At 42.7% G+C, this 24,981-nt stretch overlaps 1 protein-coding gene across 14 annotated transcripts in view; it reads left to right on the top strand.

Moving 5' to 3' along the window:
* Nucleotides 1–24,981, top strand: part of Ryr3 (ryanodine receptor 3) — a 547,337-nt gene that overhangs the window by 433,789 nt on the left and 88,567 nt on the right. For 13 of the 14 annotated variants that reach the window (XR_010064867.1, XR_010064868.1, XM_063284953.1 and 10 more), the window contains 7 exons: nt 215–330; nt 982–1,049; nt 1,965–2,086; nt 10,986–11,035; nt 11,429–11,489; nt 14,236–14,474; nt 15,877–15,958. Coding sequence is in view for 12 of the 14 variants with exons in the window: in XM_063284953.1 (XP_063141023.1) it covers nt 215–330; nt 982–1,049; nt 1,965–2,086; nt 10,986–11,035; nt 11,429–11,489; nt 14,236–14,474; nt 15,877–15,958 (738 nt within the window). In the remaining 2 variants the exon portion in view is untranslated. The remainder of the gene's footprint in view (nt 1–214; nt 331–981; nt 1,050–1,964; nt 2,087–10,985; nt 11,036–11,428; nt 11,490–14,235; nt 14,475–15,876; nt 15,959–24,981) is intronic. The other variant, XM_063284955.1, reaches the window with a different exon arrangement.

Raw genomic sequence — 24,981 nt, 5'->3', positions numbered from 1 at the left:
TCTCTCCAAAGACTCTAGTGAGAAATTGCTTTGGTCAAAGTGTTGCGGGCTCACAGAGTCAAGTCCAAGTGTAGGAGTCAGTCAGTCAGAGGATGAGCCACTAAGAACAACTGTCAATGCTGAACAGTAAATCCAGCAACATGGGGAGGATGGGTGATGACCCAGTCACTCGGATTTCCCTGCTACTTCTGGGGCTTTCCTCTGTCCACTCTAGAGGCGTGAAGGACATGGAGCTGGATGCCTCCTCCATGGAAAAGAGATTTGCCTACAAGTTTTTGAGGAAGATCCTGAAGTACGTTGACTCTGCTCAAGAGTTTATTGCCCACTTGGGTAAGTACAGCGGCAAAATGCCAGGAAAGAATTTGGTGTTCCTTTAGAAAGAGTGATCTACTTATGCACCATCTTTTTTTTTTTAAGATTTATTATTTTATGTGAGTACCCTGTAGCTGTCTTCAGACACACCAGAAAAGGGCATTAGATCTCGTTACATATGGTTGTGAGCCATCCTGTGGTTGCTGGGAATTAAACTCAGGACCTCTGAAAGAACAGCCAGTGCTCTTAACTGCTGAGCCATCTCTCCAGCCCCATGAGTGGTCCACAGAGACATATAATTAGGGTGGAGAATAGTGGCTGAGACTTATCCCCCCCCAATCCCCCCACCTAGTTTAGTTCCTTAGCTTCTCCGCTGGATTTGATCAGCTCTTTTGTTGTTTTATAAAGCAACTCATCCATCCCATTAACTTTTCCCACACTTTATGACTGCAAACATCACTGAAGCTGCTTCAGAAAAGGGTGTAGTGAGACAGTCGTGAGAGAGTTGACAAGCATGCCCAACCAGCAGTCTCAACGTGTTTTATAAGACACTACTTCATGAGAGCACCTAGGCTTATCTCTTCAAAAAGCTGCGTTGCTTCTAAAAACACCGTGGTGGTTCATTTGTTTGTCTGTCCTGACCAAAGTCTGTTACTCCTGTCTTTGTAGAAGCCATTGTCAGCAGTGGGAAAACGGAAAAGTCTCCCCATGACCAGGAGATCAAATTCTTTGCCAAAGTAAGTGTTTCCTCTTTCACTCAGGATCTACTACTGGGTTTAAAGGGGTCCATCAAAGGGACTCAAAACTCCAAAAGCTTTCAGTGAGACAGAGGTGAATTTCCTTGTTGTAGAACAGATCCAGTGTGGGTAGGAGTTCCAAGGAAGTATGCAGTGGGCTCAGCTCCACACTGTAGCTTAGAGAGCCTCCCGCCTTGGTCTGCACCATCTGTAACTGTGCTTCTTGCTACTGTGCTGCAAACAAGCTCAACCGTACTGCATCTGAGGGGAATTGATGTGCAAAGGACAGTGGGAACGAGCTGCTGCTTTTCTGACATTCTGACCCGTGCCACCAGCGAGACATTTTAATTACTCCAGCTGCAAAGGAAGCTAAGCAAGTTCCTCGCCCTGTGTCTCACTGAAATCAGCTGTGCTGACGCTGAAAAGGAGATAATGCGTTTGGGTACCAATAGATGTGGTCCACACAACCCTGCTCAGAAGGATGAAGTGCCTTTCAATATCTTTGCTGTGAGAAGCAGAGACCAAGGTTTAAATTGAGGGCTCAGCCATGCCTGGAGTGCAGGTGTTGATGCAATGGCCAAGAAGGAAGTCTGGGTTTCCCAGATACTGCCTTGAGATCAAGTCCTTATGCAAATTTATTTGTGCCTTTATTTTGTTAGTAGTCTTCTTCTTCTTTTTTTTTGCATAACTCCAACACCTCTTGTTAGTAGCACAGAAAATGATGATGATGATGATGATGATGATGATGATGATGATGATGATGATGATGATGCAAGGTGAGACCAAGAATAGAATTTCCTGGAACTCCGCAGCCAGTGTTGAGATGCCTTTGCTCACTGAGAATGAATTCTTTAAAAGGAACTGGCAGATAAACTTCAGTCACCAACTTTAAAAGTGATGTTTGGTGGTTTCCAGGTTCTCCTCCCACTGGTTGACCAGTACTTCACCAACCACCGCCTTTATTTCCTGTCATCTCCTTTGAAGCCGCTTAGCAGCAGTGGGTATGCTTCCCATAAAGAGAAAGAAATGGTGGCCAGGTAAGTCTGTGAAATCAAGAGAGGGCCACTGTGTTAGTCAGCCTTGAGTTACTGTAACAAAATGTCTGAGATACATAAAGCTAGAAGGCTTATTTAGCTCACAGTTCTGAAGTTTCAAGTCCAGTAGACACCTTTCTTTGATCCCATGGTAAGGGATCCAGATGGCAGTGATAGGAAACTCACTGGGAAGAAAACTGCTCAGCTCATGGCCAGAAGGCAAAAATGACAGGATCCTAAGACCTCCTCAAGGGCATGTCCCATTGACCCAAAACCTCCCAGTCATCTCTATCCTCCAAGCATCCTTAACTTCTCAGTAGCAGTACCCTAGAGAGAGACAGCTTCTTACACATGGGTCCTAGAAGGACACTTATTTAAACTGCCATTCTCAGTGCTAATGTGGTCTATTTAAGACATCAGCTCCCTGGAGACTAAATGACAAGTTCTTTGTGGAAATGATGCACAACATGACGATTAGTGATTCAGAGTCTTGATTAGTATCTTGATTTGAAACTATATATATATATATATATATATATATATATATATATATATATATATCTTGGTGATTTCAGAAACGAATGGAATTGTACTGTTTGGAGTGTTGATGGGACTTGTGAAATACATATATACACAGGTTAATTACTGTGAAATAATGTTGAGAAAGGAGGCTAAGGTCCTTCTGAAATTTGAAAATTAAACACAACACACACTGCTTTTAGTCACCTCCTTATCAAGCCTGCAAGATTAAATTTATAAAACTCAGATCTTACAAGTCCTAGTGGAAACAATCTGAGATTTGAAAGCTAGAACTACAGGATTTGATAAATGTTGATTTGAGAAGTATCATCTCCAGAGCTGAGGGATGGCTCCTGGGTAAGAGTGCTTGCTGTTTGTGATGACTTTGCATATGCTCAGCCCAGGGAGTGACACTATTAAGACATGGCCCTGTTTGAGTAGGTGTGGCCTTGGTGGAGTGGGTGTGTAGCTGTGGGTGTGGCTTTAAGACCCTCATCCTAGTTGCCTGGAAGCCAGTCTTCCACTAGCAGCCTTCAGATGAAGATGTAGAACTCTCAGCTCCTCCTGCACCATGCCTGTCTGGATGCTGCCATGCTCCCACCTTGATGATAATGAACTGAACCTCTGAACCTGTAAGCCAGCCCCAGTTAAATGTTGTCCTTTATAAGACTTGCCTTGGTCTGCTCACAGCAGTAAAACCCTAAGCCATTGCTCAGGTATGAGTAATGGAGTTTGGATCGTTGCACCTAAATAAAAAGCTGAACGTGGCTGCATGTGCACCTGAAGCTCAGGCGTTATAGGGAGCTCAGGCAGGAGAATCACCGGAGCTTGCTGGCCACCTACCTAGCTCTCCACGCTTAGCGAGAGATACTGTGTCTATAGGAATCAGATAGAGAGTGATTGAACACCAGACATTATCCTCTGGCTGCCAGATTTACAGGTGCACGCACATATACATGCATACATATACACATGCACACATACATACACGCATATGCTCACACACACACACATGCACACGTACACACACTTATGCTCACATACACACATGCACACGTACACACATGCACACAATGCACACACATGCACACATACACCCACACACACACACACACACACACACACACACACCAGCCTAACACTCCTCTAGGCATAAAGTAGGAGTTCCTTCATAGACCTTAACACAGAAGAACCTTCATAATGAGGCTGAAAGATGCTGTCTAGCATGCTTCAGATCCTCCCTGTTTGTTCAATGAAAGGCCCCGTGTGGATCAGACTTCTAAATAGCAAAGCTCTAAATGCTCTCCATTGACAATGAACATGCACGGCACACTGAAGAAGAGCTCAGCCACTAACTATCACAGTCTTCAGGAGTATACTCAGCTCGAAGATTTGCCTAACATTTATTAAACACTGCATGAGCAGGCACTGAAATTGATTTTTTCATATACGAGAGTTATTGCCCACCTGAGTAAGTGTGCCACTTACACCTGCCCCTTCTTCTGGGCTGTGATCACCTAGTCCCACTCAAGACAGAAGAAACCCCATCCTGCCAGAACAGGATACTTTGGAACCAGGTACCGACCCCAAGATCGTACGCCTTTACATTCGAACTAGGGTGCTCCATACATAGCTAGGGGAATGAAGGGCCATGCAAGACATTCAGATAATCCGACAGAGGGCAGGTGTGTCTGTTTTCTTCATCTGCTGATCTTAGACTATTAATTCATGGAAATGTAACATTTGTTCAACCAGGCACCATTTGTCATGGCTGGAATACAACCGAGGGCTGATCAGCCTTGCAAATAGCTTCCAAATCCATCTGTGAGCTGGTGTCTCCCACAGAAGCAGTTGTGTTTGCACTGAGTATGTTCGCCCTAGCAGACTCTTTTCTTCTTTCCTTACTTCTTTTACTCTTTTTCCTCCCTTTCGTTTGTTTGTTTGTTTGTTTAAGGGACTAGGGACTCCAGTTTCTTTGTTTCATGTGTCTCACTGTGTAGCCCTGGCTGGTCTAGAATTCATTGTGTAAGTCAGATGGGCCCCCAGCTCACAAAAATCTGCCTGCTTCTGCCACCAAAGTTCTAGAATTAAAGGTCCAGCTCAACAGTCCATCCTAGGCAAGTCTGAAACTAGTGATTTTCTTGTTTTGGCCTCTGACATACACCAGATACCTTTTTATTGAATCCTTCAGTCTCGGTCTACCTTATTTTTTATATATTTAAAATAGTATTCATTTATTTTTAATTTCATCTCTGTAAATATTTTACCTGCATGCATGTGAATCTTGTGTAGTTTTTTAAAAATGGATTCACTTTACATCCTGCACACTGCCTGCCTCCTGGTCAGCCTTCCCACAATCCTTTCCTCATCTCCCTTCCTCTTCTCCTCTGAGCAGGTGGGGTCCCTCCTGGGTATCTCCCCACCCTGCACTTCAAGTCTCTGCAAGGCTAGGCGCTTCCTCTCCCACTGAGGCAGCCCAGGCAGCCCAGCTAGAAGAACATATCCTATATGCAGGCAACAGCTTTTGGGCAAGCCCCTCCCCCCTCTCCAGTTGTTTGGGACCCACATGAAGACCAAGCTGCCTATCTGTTACATATGTGCAGGGAGACCTAGGTTCAGCTTGTGTATGTTCTTTGGTTGGTGATTCAGTCCCTGAGAGCCCCAAGGGTCCAGGTTAGTTGATTCTCTTGATCTTCCTATAGAGTTTCTATCCCCTAAGGGGGTGCAATCCTTCCTCCTATTCTTTGATAAGAGTCCCAAAGCTCCCCATTCTTTGTAGGTGTATACCTCTGTCTGAGTCATTGGTGGGTCCAGCCTTTCAGAGGACAGCCATGCTAGACTCCTGTCAGCAAGCATGACAGAATATCATCAATGGTGTCAGGGATTGGGGCTTCCTCATGGCATGGGTCTCAAGTTAGGGCAGTTATTGGTTGGCCATCCCCTCAGTCTCTGCTCCATCCCCAATTCCTGCATTCCTTGTAGACAGAATAAGTTTGGGTCAAACATATTTGTGAGATGGTTGGTGTGCCTATCACTCCATCATGGTTCCTCCCTAGCCACAGAACACAGCCTCCCCAGACTACATATACACAATGCTAAGGACACACCCATTGATTCTTAGGTTCCTACCCTATCTCATGTCTCTGTCTCTCCCTAGAGATGCCCTCAAACCCCACCACACCACTGGGTACAGATTTCCATTCATTCTCATGGCCATCCCTACTGCTCCTCCCTACACCTGAAACCAAACCCTCCAATCTCCTCCTGATCCCCTCTCCCACCCAATTCCTGCCCTCTATCTGCCTACCACAACCTTTCCATTTCCTCTTCTAAATAAGATTCAAGCATCCTTGTTTGTGCCCTCCTTCCTGTCCAATCTCCTTGGGTCTGAGGAGTATAGCATGGACACCCTGTATTTTATGGGTAATACCCACTTATAAGTAAATATATACTGTGCATGTCCTTTTGGAAATAGGTTACTTCACTCACGATGATATTCTCAAGATCCATCCATTTGCCTGCAAAATTCATGATGCCTTTGTTTTTTATAACTGAATAGTATTCCATTGTGTAGACATTAGCCCTCTGTCAGATGTAGGATTGGTGAAGACGTAGGCTGCTGTTTTATCCTATTGACAGTGTCCTTTGCCTTACAGAAAGCTTTGTAGTTTTATGAGATCCCATTTATCAACAGTTGATCTTAAAGCCTGAGCCACTGGTTTCTGTTCAGGAAATTGTCTCCTGTCCCAATGTGTTCAGGGGTATTTCTCTTCTATAAGATTTAGTGTATCAGGTTTTATGTTGAGGTCCTTGATCCCCTTGGACTTGAGTTTGTACACAGTGATAAATATGGATTTATTTTCATTCTTCTACATGTAGATATCCAGTTAGACCAGCACCATTTGTTGAAGATGCTTTCTTTTGTCCATTGTATAGTTTTGCACTCTTTATCAAAAGTCAAGTTGTCCATAAGTCTGTGGGTTTATTTCTGGATCTTTGATTCCATTGATCAAGTGTTTGATTCTGTACCAATACCATGCAGGGTTTTATTGCTTGTTTGTTTTTTATTTTTGTTTGTTGTTTTGTTTATCACTATTGATCTGTAGTATTGCTTGAGGTCAGGGATGGTAATTCCTCCCAAAGTTCTTTTATTCTTCAGAATTGTTTTGGCTATCCTGGGTTTATTGTTTTTTCTAAATGAATTTAAGAATTGCTCTTTCAGCCCTTGGTCCTGCCAAGGTTGGACCCCCAGTGTAGGGGAATACCAGGGCGGGTATGGAGGATGGGAAGGGGAATACCCTTATAGAAGAAGGGGAGAGGGATGGGATAGGGGGCTTATGTCCAGGAAACCTGGAAAGGAGTAACATTTGAAATGTAAATAAAAATAGCCAATAAAAAAAGAAGAATTGCTCTTTCAAGGTCCATAAAAATTTTTGTTGGAGTTTCGATGGGGATTGCGTTGAATCTGCAGATTGCTTTTGGTAAAATGGCCACTTTCACTGTTAATCCTACTTATCCATGATCATGGGAGATCTTTTCATCTTCTGATAGCTTCTTCAGTTTCTTTCTTCAGAGGCTTCAAGTTCTTGTCATACAGAACTTTCACCTGCTTGGTTAGAGTTACACCAAGATATTTTACATTATTTGTGGCTATTTTGAAGGGTAAATTTCTTCTTGGTCAGTTTATCGTTTGTATAAAGGAAGGCTACTGATTTCTTTGAGCTAATTTTGTATCCAGCCACTTTTCTCAAGTTGTTTATCAGCTGTAGGACTTCTCTGGGAGATTCTTTTGGGGATTATTTTTGTATACTATCATATCATCTGCAAGTAGCAATACTTTGACTTCTTCTTTTCCAATCTGTATCCCCTTGATCTCCTTTAGTTGTCTTATTTCTCTGGCTAGAACTTCAAGTACTACATTGAATAGATAGGGAGAGAGTGGGCAGCCTTGTCTTGTCTCTGATTTTAGTGGGTTTGCTTCTGTTTCTCTCCATTTAGCTTGATGTTGTCTATTAGCTTGCTGTATATTGTTTTGATTATGTTTAAGTATGTGTCTTTTATCCCTGATCTCTCTAAAACCTTTAACATGAAGAGCTGTTGGAATTTGTCAAATGTTTTTTCAGCATCTGAGATGATCATGTGATTTTTTTTTCTTTCAGTTTGTTTATATGGTGGATTACATTGATGGACTTTTGTATACTGAATAATCCCTGCATCCCTGGGATGATGCTTACTTGATCATTATAGATGATGTTTTTGATGTGTTCCTAGATTTGGTTTGCTAGTATTTTATTGAGTATTTTTGCACCAATATTTATGAGTAATTTGTCTGAAGTTCTCTTCTTTGATTCTTTGTGTGGTTTAAGTATCAAGGTGACTATGGCTTCATGGAATGAGTTTGGCAGTATTCTTTCTGTTTCTATTTTGTGGAATAGTTTAAGGAGTATTGGTATTAGCTCTTCTTTGAAAACCTGGTAGAATTCTGCACTAAAATCATTCGGCCCTGGGTTTTTTTGTTTTTTTTGTTTTTTGTTTTTGCAGGGGGGGTGGAGGTGGGTGGGAGATTTTTAATGACTGCCTCTATTTCTTTAAGGGTTATAGAGCTGTTTAAATAGTTTACCTGATCTTTATTTAACATTGGTACATTGTATCTCTCTAGAAAATCGCCCATTTCATTAAGATTTTCCAGTTTTGTGTTCACCTTATCTTTAATCTGATACCCTTCACAGTGTGGAGTTTCGAGGCTCTCTCTTTTGAAATAATTTCACTTTTTTTTTTTTTTTTTTGTTAAGGCCTCTTTCTACAGCCTGGATGTCCTGGCTATTAATGGCTTGTGCCACCATGCCATTACGTTTTGTTCTGATTTTCTTTTGTAAAATTTATGTATATATTTATTTATATCCCAAATGCTGCCCCCCCCGAGAGTGCGGGACCCCACTGGGTTCCCCCACCCTGGCCCATCAAGGTTTTACAGGGTTAGGTGCATCCTTTCCTGCTGAGGCAGGACAAGGTGCCCTCTGCTACATATGTGCCGGGGTTTTGGTTTTCAAGATGGGCTTCTTTGTGTAACAGTCCTGGCCATCCTGGATTCAATGTGTACATCAGGCTGACCCGGAACTTCCAAAGATCTGCCTGCCTCTGCCTCTTGAATGCTATGATTAAAGGCTTGAGACACCATACCTGGCTCGGTCTTTATCATTTTTATACTCTGAGAAGGAAGAGAACCACCTGGGACCTCTAGCCCTTTATTAGTTTGAACTAAAGATAATTAATTGTCTTAGGGTTTTTGTTTGTTTATTTTTGTTTAGGAGGCTTGATTGTTTGTTTTTGATTTGCTTTGGGGTGCTGTTGCTGTTGTTGTTGTTGCTGTTGTTTCTGTGATAAAGCATCATGACCAAAATCAGCTTGGAGAGAAAAGGACTTATTCCATTCTGTACCTCCACATAATACTCCATTATCCAGGGACGTCAGCACAAGAATTCAGAGCAGGGACCTAGAGGCAAGAACAGAGGCAGAGACCATGGAGGAGTGCTGCTTTGGGCTTGCTCCTCGTGGCTTCCTCAGCCTGCTTTCTTATACATTCAGGACACACAATTAGGAATGGCACCCACACATCACACTTCTACATTAATCAGGTCAAGAAAACGACCTACAGACCTTCTTAAAAGGTGAACTAGGATTCCCTCTTTTCAGAAATGTCTCATTCTATGTCAAGTTGACAGAACTAGCCCATCACGTTAATTCCTTTATTTAAATCATAGACTTTTAAGGAAACAGCTTCAACTTTTTGAAATTTCAGGTGCTAGGCACCTAATTTTCTTTTGGTAGAAGAACATGTGCTTTCAATTTATACAAAATGTGTGCCCGGCCATTTAAGCTGTTTTCAATTTTCTGAATTGATCTCCAACTTTTGTAGGAGAGCTATTTGGTTAGATGAGAGAGCTAACACAGAGTGGAGAGCACTGAAAGAGCTTCCTTCACCGAGACAGCCTAGTTATTTGGGGCCAAGCACAGACCTAAGCAATCAGCAGTACAGGGTGCACTGTTCAGTACTCTCTCTCCCTCCAACTCCATGAGTTCACACCCAACAAAGAGCAGCCCATATTAACTTCGCATTAGCTGCCAAGTTTCCAGTAATGCACTGTGAGTTCTCGTCAGTTCTAGGCCAAGGAGCTTCTGACTTACTCCCAGTAATCAACAGTGACATTGGCTGTGATTTTTTTTCAGGATAGCCAAAAAACAAATCCAGGACATTAACTGAGAGATTTTTGTCCTTTAAAGTTGAGGAGGGTTCAGCAGCCAAAACTCAGGATGCATTTCTTCCCTGTTCCAGCCATCCTACCAAGACTTCTGTCCTGTGAGCAGCAAGGATCCCCAATACAAGCCATGACTGTGAGCCTGTAGTTTCAGCTGAGTGTCACTAGAGCATTGTAGTCGGTACCAGTGTCCTGTCTGTTCTCCCTATTAGGTTTCTCTCTGTTCCCCTGCTTCCTGAAGGGATGCAAAGTTCTTTTCAGGATAGATCAGTGTCAAATGTGAGAGTTCATAGAATCTCCTCCCAAGAGTATCAGCCACACGTGTGGGCTGCAGTCACAGTGACCCTGGATGTGCTCAGTTGACAGCATGCTGGGAAACGTCTACAGGGCTCTTTTCTAACCACATGAGGCCTCCCTAACTGCAATTGATGAAGTACAGTTCAACCTACGAAGGGCTCCATGGTGAAAAGTGTAAGTGGAACATAGAGAGACGTCAGAAATATAAACAGCAACAATCAGTAACAACGATAATGATGATGGTGGTGGTGGTGGTGGTGGTGGTGGTGATAGCAGCTTCCTAGTTCCCAAGGACCCAACTAGGGCAGACTTTAGACTACTAAGGATAAGAGCAAAAATACTTCATAAAATGTTTTTGTGTTTAACAGACTCCTATTCCCAACTCTAACTATTAACACTTTTCCTAATCCCAACATTTTCCTGCCTTCCAACTAAAGGTTGAAGGCTGCAAAATAGTTTGCAGTTTCATGCTGCCTTTAAAAATCTTTATCTTTTGTCCCCATGTCCCATGAATGAACATTTTAACACATCGTGTCTATCACAAAGGAAAGTTTGCACAGGGCCATTGCCAAATATTGTTCTCATTACAGAGGAATGGTTTCTTGAGTAGAATGGAGCTGCCTGCAAGGAACCTTTCATGATTCTCCACCAATGCAGTGTGAACCACATTATTTTCCTCAGCATGGTTCCAAGGACTCTTCCAGAGGACATGGCATATCCTCCTAAAGCGCCAATCTATATCTTGCTTCACATATGAGGGGTGGGAGGCTGTGGAAAAATTACTTCTTGAGTCTCCCTAGCTCTCTGAATTACAACCTTTTCTACTTTAGCCTATTCTGCAAGCTGGCCGCTCTTGTGAGACACAGGATTTCCCTCTTTGGTAAGTAAAAGGCTGTGTTGCTAACGGCAGCACTCCTTCCTGTAATTACCTTGAGCCTTCATTTGTGGCTCCCTTAGAAAACCTGTACCTTGGGACTGAGGTGTCACCTAAATTTTCCATAGAAAATTGGTCTGAAGCATGATTAATGACCTCTCTGCCTCTTTAACAGCTCAGATTTTCCACACCAATGAATGTTTTAAGCTCTGCCTGTGACATCCATCATGAAGCAGAGGCTCTGTCAGACCAGAGATAAATGCCTTGTCCCTGAACACAGACCTGGCACTTCGTGTGTTGCTGGTTAATTATACTGGGCTAAGGCTCCTGCATACTAAGAAGGCTGTATTTAACAGCCAGACAGGTTTGGGAAGTCATGGCTGATGTTTTTCATTCTAGGGAGTGATTCAACTACAATGGTGAGCTGTCTTCATATCTTAGCTCAGACACTTGACACAAGGTAAGTCTGTTTTGTTTCTAACAGTTTCTTATGATTCCCTCTCTGACCCCCAAATAGACAAAGATGGCCCTAGAAGTTAGCTTTCTGTTTCCCATTCCTACAGTTCAGACCTACTGTCATGGACTATCTTAAATATGAAGCAGTTCATCAGCTCTTACCCCATCTAACTAAATTGTTTTTCAGGAGATACAATGTGTAAATAACATAGCAGCATTCAGTGTGTGCCCAATGGTATAGGCACAGGCACAGGTAGAGATGTGTGGTAGGTGTTAAACCCTCGTCATCCTGAGAGACAAAGAGTATCATTTTGTGTTAAAGATGGGCAGAAGAAAATGTAGGGATATCTGTAAGATCATAGACATGCCAGCGAAAGAGCCCAGCAGTAACCCAAGTTCAATCACTGTGACCTCGGTGGTAAAGGAGAGAATTGATTCCCAGAAATCATCCTGTAGCTTCCACAACTACACATACACAGACACACACACACAGACACACACACACACACACACACACACACACACAAATTAATAAATATATGTCAGTTAGTTGGTAAAGTAGTATACGTGTAATTTTAACAGGTAGAAAACAGACACGGAAGAATCAAAAGTTCGGTTCCAGCCTTGGATTTATACTAAGACCTTGTTTAATAAAAATAAAAGACACAGGATAATTTGAGAATCTGCAGGAAGGATGGCTGAACAGGAAAGGAGATTTTATTTAAAAAAAAAAACAATTCACAGTTCTGATGTCATATACATGGTATTTTAAAAGAGAGAAGAAGTAAAATGGACTAACCAGAGTTCTGTTTAGCATGCTCATTAAGAATGGTCCTTATCAGAGAAGCTTCATCCAGCAACTGATGGGAGCAGATTCATAGAACCACAACTAAACATTAGGCAGAACTCTGGGAATCCCCAAGGAAGATGAGGAGGAAGGATGTAGGAGCCAGAGGGGTCGAGGACACCGTGAGAACATGGCTCACAGAATCATCTAAGCAGCGCTCAAAGGGGCTCACAGAGACTAAAATGACAATCAGGGAGCCTGTGTGGGTCTGCCTAGGTCCTCTACATTTATGTTATGGTTGTGTAGTTTAGTGTTCTTGTGGGACCCCTAACAGTGGGAGTGAGAAGTGTCTCTGACTCTCTTGCCTGCTCTTGGGACCCTTTCCCTTTTACTAGGTTGCCTTGCCCCCTTGATATGAGGGTTTGTGCCTATTATAACTTGTTAAGCTCTGTTCCCTTGATACCCCTGCTCTTTTCTGAAGGGAAATAGGGGGAGTGGATCTGGGGCAGGGCACTGGGAGGAGTGGAGGGAGGGGAAACTGTGGTAGGAATGTAATATATGAGAGAAGAATAGATAGATAGATAGATAGATAGATAGATAGATAGATAGATAAGAAAAAAGGTCCTTATGCAGGGTGTGATAGCACATGCCTTTAATCTCAACACTCAGGAAGCAGAGGCAGGTAGATCTCTGTGAGTTTAAGGCCAGCCAAAAGGCTATATAGTGAGACCCTGTCTCAGAAAAAATAAATTAAGTAACAAATGGTCCTTATCAGAGTCAGGAAGAAGATATGCCCCTCAAGATCTAATGTAAAAAAAGAGAGCTACCTTCATAAGAGAGTAACCCTGTGACAAACTGACCCATGACATATAATAAGTGTTAGAGACATGACTCGGTGGGTAAAAGCCCTTGCCCAACAAACATGAGGATGGGAGTTCAGATCCCCAGGTCCCACAAAAATGTCTAGTGGTTATAGCAATTCATCAGCACTCATTCAGGGACAGGAGCTGTGGGTTCTCATGAGAGACCTTGCTTCAATACATAGAATGGAAAGTGGTTACGAAAGATGTCCAACATTAGCCTCTGACCAGTATACACCGCCCCCCACACGCACACACACTTGCACGTACGCACACATACACGAATGCACATACACACTAATAAATAAATAAGAACAGTAACAAGAGTGCAGATACAGATCATAACAGGAGATCTCTGGTTTTCCAAGCAAGCCTCATTGATGGTCTTTACTATCCTGATATGTTATCAAGAAAACTGTGAATAGAAGAGCATCTGCCCTGGAAGGAATTCTGTCATTATCTTCTGAAGAGGATATTGCAATGTGGAGAATTACAGACTGCATATAGGTTTTGTTCTGATTCTATGTCCTATGAGACTCTTTTTGAGGGAAGAATTAGCTGTTCTTAGCTTCCTCTGTTTCCAGGGCACATTTCATTGTCCCCTGCCTCAGTGACCTGATAAGGCTGGCTTTATAAAGGACTGGCTTTCTCCCTTTCCTTGACTCTCATCCAATGGAGGATTGCTCTGCAAACTAAAAGAAGAACAGGCTGCAGGGACTGCTTTCTTCTCTTTTCTCCTCCTTCCTCTTAAATTGCCCTTACAAAGGCTCTTGACCACACGTGAGTCGCAGAAAAGGCTCACTCCCGTTCTTTCATTGGATAATAACAGACGAGGCAGTTGCAGCTTGCAGTAGATCACGAGTGACCACTACCACTCCATTCATAGTTCTCTGTGGGTCCTGAAGGGTTCGGCAATGACCTCCGCAAGCCAAGCCCATCATTCAGTTGCTAACTCCAGGGAACTGTGTGGTTCAAGTTTATTTTCCAGATAGAAACAGACCAGTATCCACTGTCTGACCATTTTGCCTCCAAGTCACCACCACGCAAAGGGGGTTGGTCCAACGATCCAGTTGTGCCGGTTTCCAACTGCTGTTTACTTGCAGGACAGTGATGAAGTCAGGCTCAGAGCTGGTGAAAGCCGGGCTGCGAGCGTTCTTTGAAAATGCTGCGGAAGACCTTGAGAAGACCTCAGAAAACCTGAAGCTGGGGAAGTTTACCCATTCCAGAACGCAGATCAAAGGTGTTTCTCAGAATATTAACTACACCACAGTGGCTCTGCTTCCCATCCTGACATCCATCTTTGAGCACATCGCTCAGCATCAGTTTGGGGTGGATCTACTCTGTGAGTCCTCCTGCTGTTTGTCACCAATGTCTATGCACTGGCCACAGACAGAGCCCACTCACCCACACTGACTGTGAGGGCAGAGCAGAAACACAGACGTCCCACGCTTTTCTTAGATATAAAAAAAAAAGAAGTGATCGACCCTTGGAAAGGAAGAAACCCTTTAGTGTGAGTTTAGAACACTTCACCTTCCTCCGATTTCATTCTGAACCAGTTTCACACCTGCTCCATTGAACTTGGAAAGGTTGTCTGAGCCTTTCCACCTCAGAAATACTGTTACCAGGGCTTCTAGATGCCGTGCACCGCATTAAAAAGCCTTAATTGCTCACTGGTACCAGGAGCGAAGGAATGAGGTTAACATCTCATGATTTTTCCCATCTTTCATTGGTTTTAATTTGCTTTGTACTTAGCAGAATGTCCAGCCCCATCTCCACCCCCAACCCCGTGTTCATGTTCTATCACCGAGCTTTAGGGACTGCTTAGACATTGCCATGTGGTTTAAAAGTTAGCCAGTTGTTGATAGCTTGGGCTATCAGTTAGTCCCCACGAGGTAGAAGTTTTATGACATGGAAACAAGCCAGTGTTGGAAAATAAACATTAAATTAGTTTCTGGTTCTGTTGAAGTAGTCCTACTGGTCCATGGTATGCAGTCTAGACGTGGTTGGGAACATGTTGCCTGCTGGTGAAATTGTTTGTGCACCTTCACAACTCCATTCCATTAGAAAACAGAGAAGACCATTATACAATTAAAAATACAGCATAATTTTTAGATGAGCATATTTGAGATCTCTCTCTCTTTCTCTTTCTCTCCCCCTCCCTCTCTCCTTCTTCCTCTCTCTCCCTATTTCCCTATCTCCAACTTCCTCTCCATCCTCCCTCCCTTTCCCCTCCCTTTCTCCCCCTCTCCCTTCTTCCTTTCTTCCTCCTCCCTCTCTGAATAAAGCATAGAAGATGTATAGACCTTAGAAAATGATCAAAAGTAACATAGGTGCTTCAAGATTTATTTGTTCTTCAATCCAAAGGAAGACAATATTACCCTTGGTAAAATATGAATAAAATGTCTTCCTTTGTTGGGTAAATGACCTGTTATGGAAGCTCCATTGACCAAAAGATTGCTTTCTCCAAGAAACTTCGTGATCTTCAACAGGAGCCCTGCGGATGACATAGGTGATTCTGTCAGAGCACATTTTCCTGTCAGTGTTTCCTAGATACTAGTAAAAGAGGATCTGGTTTGAAGAGGAATTTACTTGCTTACAGAGACAGGGAGGAGGGAAAACTAGAGAGGGGTTGTTGGCTCATGACTGACTGATGCCTACCTTAATTTTCTTTTCTTCATGGACTTTCCCATGTGATGGCGGTAGAGCTGGGACTGATATGTGGCTGTGGCATCTCTTTCTTTCAGTGAGTGACGTGCAGATTTCATGCTACCACATTCTGTGCAGCCTCTATTCCCTTGGGACTGGGAAAAATATCTATGTTGAAAGGTAAGTAATTTTCACTTACTTTTTTTAAAAGTTAAAATACCTTGACTCAAAAAAAAAAAAATGTGGTGGGGGAGAGAGGATCAAAATACCTGACTAAACAGGAGCTAAACGAACAAAAACAGACATGCTAACAGGAGTCTTCAACCCTACCCAAAGAACTACAGGCCAACAAGGACTGCTAAGAGCAGGAGAAATAGGCTTCTCCTGGGAAGACCACACAAACTGCTTATCCAATACCAAATGGTCAGCCCATTATACAGATATACAGATTGAGAACTGAGAGGTCATATTTATGTTTGGGAATACGTGTGTGTGTGTGTGTGTGTGTGTGTGTGTGTGTGTGTGTGTGTGTGTATTTAAAAAGAGGTCATGAGCGGGATTGAGGTTTTAACTCAGTGGTAGAGCACTTGCCTAGCAAGCGCAAGGCCCTGGGTTCGGTCCCCAGCTCCGAAAAAGAGGTCATGAATTTGAAAGAGAGCAATGAGGAATATATGAAAGGAATTAAATGGAAAAGGGATGGGAGAAAATGTAGACTGCACATATACATTTCTTAAAAATTAATAAGATATTATGCTAAATTTTAAAAAGAAACCCATTTAATATCTGTTTTTCAGTCCATCAAAACCCAATATTCACTGAGCAGGAGTGATAGTTTTACATCTGAGTTATGAAAAATTTGTGGCAATATAAAAAGACATAATGAGATTAATCAGATTGAAGACTTCAGTGAAAAAGCTACTGAAAAAAAAATATATGTATGACTACAGGAGCTATAAAACCCTGCAAAATCGTGTGCTAGTAGTCGAACAGTATTGAAGGCATATGCATGTCATTATCAGGGTTTCTCAGAAGCTTCCAACATTCCTGTGGTTAAAACTTTCTGAGACAGTTAGGGGACCTAAGGCTTTAGTGTTTAATTAGTCTCTGTGTGACACACCCTGGGACCTTTGCCATAGTCAGCTGTCAGATTAGCTACAGTTTTAAACAATGCACAGTGTGGTACCAGAAAAGCTGTTTGATAATCTTGAATCTGGACAACCTTATTTGTAGAGGTTTAAGGTTCCAACTTTTGCTCTATGACCAGTCTGGCAGTGGAAGCCTAACGAGCCCTTGCTATTCAGCCTAGGGTACCGCGTGGTGTATTCTACTTAATTCCAGGAGTACAATAAGAAGGATAAAAGTTTCAGACTTAGCTTTATTCTTGAAGGACTGATTCTTTTATCCCTTTCAAATAAGCAAGCCTCAAAGATTTTGATCTGTTTTTAAGTAATTTAATCTGAACACACTTGGGCGTCTACGAACATACCCTTATGTGATGCTTGTATCAAACACCCTAAAATCCAACCCTCATTTCCTAATGAAACACACATTTATTAACATTGTGTCAGTGAAGCAAAATGAGAACTTCTCCCCTATAGGAACTTAAGAACTGACCTGGTGGATTAAAATTCATTTTAGGGAGGAATTAAAAACTAGTCTATTCCATCACAGCCCCAGCTTCCAGATGGCTTACAGGCTTCAAGAAACTCATTGAAGAGCTAATGGTTAAATTTGCTTTATGAGGATGTCTTTTAGTTTCCCAGGCTTTCCTTTCTGTTCTAGAGAAAACATACAGAAATGGCTTTGTTATCAACAGTTAACAATTTGTTTAGTTTTGGTTCGTTTTGGGTTTTTGAGACAGCATTTCCCTACGTAGCCCCAGCTGTCCTGGAACTCACTCTGTAGTCTAGGCTGCTGGCCTAGAACTCAAGGGATCCTCCTGGCTCTGCCTCCTGCGTGCTTGGATTAAAGCCATGCACCGCCATCACCCGGCTTATTGGATCCCTAGAACTAGAATTACAGATGTTCATGAGCCACCATGAGGGTGTTAGAATTGAACCTAGGTCCTCTAGAAGAGCAGCCAGTGCTCTTTTTATTATTAAATTTGTTTGTTTGTTTGTTTGTTTTACAACCCAATATTAGCTCTTCCTTTTCTCCCAGTACCCCTTCATGTAAGTCCTCCCCCATCCCCATTAGAAGGGGAAGCCCTTTCTGGGTATCAACTTCCCACCCCCATCCTACCCCCACCCCCACCTCACACATCAAGTTGCTGCAGGACAAGATACAACCTCTCCCACTGGCCAGACAAGGCAGTCCATTTAGGGCCACAGGATCCACAGGCAGGCAGACAACAGCTCAAGATGGCCCTCCCTCCAGTTGTTTGGTGGACTCTCATGAAGACTAAGCTGCTCATCTGCTGCATATGTGTAGAGAACCTAGGTCTAGCCCAGGCTCACTTTTTGGTTTGTGATTCAGTCCCTGGGAGACCCCAAGGGTCCAAGTTAGTTGACTCTGTTGGTCTTCCTGGGGACCTCCTGTCCTCTTTGGGTCCCTCAATCTTTCTCTGAACTCTTCTGTAAGACTCCCCGAGGTCTATCTAATGTTTGGGTGTGAGTCTCTGCATCTCTTTCCATTGGCTGCTGGGTGGAAGCTCTCAGAGGACAGTTAAGGCTAGGTTTCTTTGTGCAAACATAACAGAGTATCATTAATAGTGTCAAGGATTCTTGCTCGCGGGATGGCTCTTAATTTGGGGCAGTCATTGGTTGGCCGTTCCCTCCATCGCTGCTCTTTGTGCCTGCACATCTTGTAGGCAGGACACATTTTGGGTCGAAGGCTTTGTGGGTGGGTGACTGTCCTTATCCCACTGGGAGTCCTGCTTGCAGTCAGTGCTCTTAATCACTGAGCCATCTCTCCGGCCCCAAGATAGAAAATTTTAAACATGCATTTTTAACCAAATAAATAGAATCTACAAAAATATTTTCAAAATTAACACAGAATCTCACTTAGAGAAGATATCAGAGACAGGGAGAGAGAGAGAGAGAGAGAGAGAGAGAGAGAGAGAGAGAGAGAGAATGAATATGAGAATGCGCATGCAAACCAAGAAACCTTATATAATTTTTGTACAGTTTCTACAGTTTTCTTTTGAAAAAAGTAGACAAAAAGTTAATTTTGGAATGTCAAACCAGAAAGACTTATTCATCCATGGCTTTTTGTACTTAACTCACATTCATCACAGCGACAGCTCTGGACAGAGCTGGGAATATTGGAGTTTGCATTTTTTATTCTACATCCACATAAGACTGGCTAGCCAAGATTAGATTAAGGAAACTCAGCAACTGATTTAGGACTAGGACTGTGCTGCTGACACAGTCACTGATGTTTGCCTGTCTGGTGTTTTCGGTTTTTTTTGTTTTGTTGTTGTTGTTGTTTTTTTTTTTTTTGGTTTGGTTTGGGTTTTTTGTTTTGTTTTGTTTTTACGTTTTAATTGTAAAGTGTATGCTCACTCACAAAACAAAACCCAACATGCAAAACTATATAAAATTAAGTAAGTCTGCCATCTTCTTTACCCTAGGCAATGTCCCATCTAGGTCCTTTCCTGAGAAGTCCCTAGCCTCATTTGGGTATGCACCAGTCTTGATACACATTTTCAGGCATATGAGATCATAGAGTTGTGCAGCTTTGTCATATTGGGAAAAAGATTAAAACTTGATTTATTTAACCTAAATACCATTTGATACACTATATCTATTAAGTTCCACTTTCAAGATTGATTGACTGATTGATTGATTATAAGTACATTGTAGACACACCAGAAGAGGGCATTGGATCCCACTACAGATGGTTGTGAGCCACCATGTGGTTGCTGGGAATTGAACTCAGGACCTCTGGAAGAGCAGTCAGTGCTCTTAACCACTGAGCCATCTCTCCAGCCCGTTTCCACTTTAAAAGAAAAGCAAATTGCATATACTGCTATTCCAACCTACTTTATGTCCTGTTTTCTATTTTGCTATAAAATTCACTGTAGCATCTACATTTTCCCAACATTCCCTGCCCTGCTCACTTTACTTTGTGCCTACATCATGTATCACATCAGCCACATTTCTGAACCAGGAGTTCCCTATTCTTAATTTTCTTGAGTTTAGATTCTTTTGTCTTTTGACAGTCTGGAGTCATCAAGGGCCAGTCACTTCTGTAAGAGCCCTGAGGTATTCTGGGGTCTCTGGATACCTTATAATGCCCACTCCAGGGCTAGAGCCTTAGCTACCATGATTTTCTCTTCAATGCAGTTAGCTCTCCAATCACATACGACACTACAGAGGAGAGCAGGGGACTGGCAGTTCCTAGGTTTTCTTCACCTCCCTCTGATTCATCCCAGGACTGACTATTCTATTTAACCCTCTCCTCTTTATTCTTCAGGTCAGGAAAATTTACTTTGTTTAGGAAATTTTTCCTTTTCTGTGGTTTATATTACAAACAATGATTTTAGTTTATAGTTGATTGGTTCCATTACTCTATCCCTTAGGGGGATAGCTCCAGGGACTTAAATCCTCCTTTTGGTCCTATCTTCAAAATCCTGCTGCCTCCCAGTAACCTCTAATTCCTGGACCTTTCAAGAACATTCCAAGTCTAAACTACAGCACAGTTACTGGTGTGTGTATTTTCCCTAGCTTTGTTCAGGGAAAGTAATCCTGTGTAAGTTTGTTCCTTGACCTTTCACACCTGGTTTCTTACTGGAAACTTTTAGCTGTTCTTTTCTGTATAGCATTTTTTATGATTTTTTTTTTGAAAAATTCCTGTGTTAATCTTTTCGATTTTGTTCTCTGTGAGCGTAAAGAGAATACACATTCTGTTTTTCTTTTTCTTTTTCTGGATAATTTTTTTAATCATTTTTTCTCTCTTCTTTGGCTGCTAGGAATATTGTTAACTCTCAAGAACAAAGGTGTGTGCATGTGTACATACATATGCACGTGCATGTGTGCATGTATATGTGTGTGCACATGTATGCATGCGCGCGTGTGTGTGTGTGTGTGTGTGTGTGTGTGTGTGTGTGTGTGTGTGTGTTAAATTAGATAAGAGTGAACTGGGAGGAAACAGCAGGCACCTTCAAAGATGAGAACCTGGTAGAGGGCCAAACTCTTCCCAGGGCTCTGATGTCCACCCCTAGCAAGAGTGACAAGTGAGAAGTGGCTCACACTGCAGCCAGGCATTTCTCTGAGAGATTTAATGTATGCTCATCGTCTGGTGAGCTTAGGTCTACATCTCCAAAACAAGTTCCTTCTCATTCTTTCATGCCAATGTACCTCCAGAAGTTTCTCCAGTCTGGGAACACAGATGACAGGAATGGAAGGCACATATCATTCTCAGCCCCATCTCTTACTCTGCAAGATGGAAGCCCCCCACATATATATTGTCCACCAGGTCTTCAATGACCTTCATATACCTAAATGCTCACTGTTTCAAACATCTTCTAAGTCCTCCAAAGACTTCTTCGGTCTTCTAATTCTGGAAATTAAGGGTTTGGGCTCTTGTTGCTGTTATCATTGTTATTATTGCTGGTTTTTAATCAATTAGTTAGTTTCATGCATATAAGTATTTGTCTGAATGTCTATGCAACATGTGCATGCCTTGTACCGTAGAAGATCAGAAAAAGGTGTTAGATATCCTAAAACTGGGGTTACAGATGGCTATCAGCTGTCATGTGGGTGCTAAGAAGCAAACTCAGGTCCTCTAAAAGATCAGCCAGTGCTCTTAAATGATAAATCATATTTCAATTCTTGCACCCCCATGTGATTGGTTATTACTTTGTGGTCTGGGATTATAATGCATACTACAACTTCAGCGTAGATCCAGATGTCTTTTTAATTTCTTTTCTAATGTTGAGTTTTAGAGAGAAACGTGGAATAAAACCAGCATTTCTCTACCACCTTTTGTATAAAATGAGACATGACGGCTCCATGGTATCGTTAAGGGGAAGGTTTTTGTTGTAGATAAGACAGAGAGAACCATCAGAGGAATAAAGTAGTAGACTGAACATGGCCGGCAGACTGGACCAGGCCATGAGAGAAGCAGGAGCAGAGCGGAGAGAGTGAGAGAGACACAGAAAGAGAGAGAGCAAGAAGGAAGACAGAGAGTGGGCAGAAGAGAGAATGGAGCAGTGTTACAAGGAGCATGAGCAGCCTAACAGGAGGGAAAGGGAGGATGTGAGAAGAGCTTAAAAGAGCCCGGATGCTAGCGTGAAGAGCCCGGATGCTAGCGTGAAGAGCCCGGATGCTAGCGTGAAGAGCCCGGATGCTAGCGTGAAGAGCCCGGATGCTAGCGTGAAGTAGACATGAACAGCAGGGTTTGTAACACTGAGGACGCCTGGACGCCACAGTGGTCATTTGTCCAGCAGAGGCAAGGGAGATGGCTCTTTTGGTAGAGTGGAACTAGTCTCACAAGTTCCTGAGGAATGCTGGCTTCTATCTAACCACCAGAATTTGGGAAATGGAGTTTCCTTTGGACCTGATAACCTTTAACTAAATTTTTCTTGACAAAAGAGCCTCCATTGATTTGCAGGGGAATCACTAAGTATTCAGCCCAGCTCTACCTGGCATGTGACTTGTAGTTAGAAAAGATTCACTCACCTCAGTCATGGGAGTAGTTGTGAAAAGAAAAAGTCAACAGCACAGAGTGAAGAAGAGTCTTTTGGAATGCTTTCAATTTAGAATAATATTGAGAATTACATAAATCTGTGAGATTTTCAGATACTGAATATCAAAGAATAAACATATTGTTTCTTTGATCATGCAAAATTCTTGAGTTCTCTAATATGGAGATTTTTTTTTTAAAAAAAATGGATTTAAAGAGGTTTCAGGGAAGATTTTTCAGAAAACCAAGTTTGGGTCTTCATTTTGTTAATCTTTAATCTCAATTTTATTTTGAGTGAAAGCCAATTTTTTTCCTTCACATTTTAGAGGCTTGTTCCTTCCACCATCCTGCCTTCCACTGATCAATCATTTCTGATGGTACATTATACACGTCTAAGCCACCAAGCTTATTAATATTGCCATTTAGTTCTGTGCCCCACCCCCAACTGTGTTTTCTACTCTGCTTGTGCTGCTTCCTTTCCATAGATAGTATCATCATGAGTATATGGGGCAGAACTTTAAAATCATGAAGCATATATGTGTATAAGGTATTTGTCTTAGGGCTTCTGTTGCTGTGAAGAAACACCGTGACAATGGCAACTCTTACAAAGGAAAGCATTTAATAAGGGCTGCTTTAGAGGTCAGAGGTTTAGTTCCGTTGTCGTGACGGTGGGAAGTATGGCAGCACACAGGCCAACATGACCCTGGAGAGGTAACTAGAATTCTACATCTGGATCAAGCAGCAGCAGAAAGAAAGAGTAACACTGGGCCAGGCTTGGGCTTCTGAAACTCCAAAGTCCACCCCCAGTGACACACTTCCTCCAACAAGGACACACCTATGCCAACATGGCCAAACCTCCCAATGGTGCCAATCTCTATGAGCCTCTGGGGGCCATTTGCATTCAAACCACCACAATACTACTAATATACTCTAATTGATTTGTCTTTGTCTATGTCCCTGACAATAGACATTTGAGAGATGCACTGTCACTGACATCCTATAAGTAAGAGATTAACAAAGAAAGAAAGCCCCATAGTTTGGAAATTGGGAACTAATAAGTACTGGAAAACATATTGAAACCTTTCCAGCCAGTCACCCTTGACTTACTTATTATATGAAAAATACTCTATCTGGCAGTAAACATTAAAGAAAAAATGGTTTCCATATCCAATGATAAACTGCAAGTCCTTTTTTTTTTTATTTTTGGTTGCTATAGAGCTAACCATGCAGCCTCTACCCTGTCTGGAAGCTTTGCCCACACCTACATTGCCCCCTGGGGGCACTAATGACTGGAGAAGCCTATGTCTAGTTCCATCACTCCATGGGCCTAGAGGCCCCAGGTCATTCTCTCTGGCATTTCATAGCCAGAAGGATTGATTGTCAGACTTCTGGGTTTTACTGTGCTAGCAGCTGGGCCAGGAGAGCTGTTGCTTCTCTCTCTCGGCTGAGCAGTTAATTAGCATCCGCATGTGCTCCTGACTCAAGAGTGTCCTGTTGAGAAGCTGGTGTGACTTAGATTTTTCAGTAATTAATATCAGAGAGGACAGGGTCATGTCCCTGTCACTGCCACCCTGCACAACAGGGACTCTTCAGCTCTTTTCTCCCCTCAAGGCTTGCCTTTGTAGCTGCCTCTCCATCTAAACACCCACTATCATGAGCTCAGAACTTCAATTTCAGTAAAACAGAGCAAGTGGAGATGCTGACGGTTCAGCAACGCTTCCTAGTGCTACCTGCAATCTCCCCTGACTTGGGACCCTGCCCAATCATTTCATACCACACATGAATGCCTCCCAGATTATCTTCCATCTGTGCGCCCCGCCCCCTGCCCATGACAGCCCTTTCCCTGACACACTTTCTCATTCTTCTTCTTCAAAAGCGATACAGAAGAGACATCCTACAACTTCCTAATGACTACTCTGCTGCTGCACACTGTGAAATGGCCCTTTGTGGGGCGCTTATTCCAGTTGTTCCTCCCTGTCCTCTTTGAAGTTACTGGCCATGTCATATGAGAAGTTAAGGGGGATGCTCTTTTCTTCAGGCCTTTCTGTCATCTTGAACTTGCCCGAAAAGGCAAAGGAGAAAGAAGAGTTTATGAAAAAGACGGTTGAGGGAAAAGGCCTGGTTGGAGGCTGCTCAGAAGTGGGCCTTGGTCTCAGCGGTTTACACACCTCTCGCTCTCCCCATTCCCTCCCCATTCCCATCCTTATCTCTCTTCCCACTAACATAACTCCTGAGGATATACAAACACAGGGTCTTGGCTTGGCCCAAGGGTACTCTGCCTGTGAAGTCTACCTGGATCAGGGGAAGAAGTCGGAAGGATTCTAACAGCCAGACCTTTTCCTGGAGGACAAGGCCATGCCATTATCTAGGAAGTGGTGAACTAAGAACCCCTCCTGCAGGGGTGATTTGAAAGTTATTCCCTTGAATACTTCCTAGCACATAAGAGGTCCATTTCTTAAAAGCTGAGCCTGAGAAAATGAAGGATAAAAATTGCATCTATTGGTTTTTCTTTAGAGTAGTTTAAAATTTCACATTTTGAATCTGTTAGGTAATTGAGTGAAGCCTGGCTGGATTTT

This window comes from Rattus norvegicus, chromosome 3 (assembly GCF_036323735.1).
Source record: "Rattus norvegicus strain BN/NHsdMcwi chromosome 3, GRCr8, whole genome shotgun sequence".
Classification (NCBI taxonomy): Eukaryota; Metazoa; Chordata; class Mammalia; order Rodentia; family Muridae; genus Rattus; species Rattus norvegicus.
The sequence above is the reverse complement of the archived record's forward strand: the minus strand, read 5'-3'. Positions and strand labels throughout refer to the sequence as shown.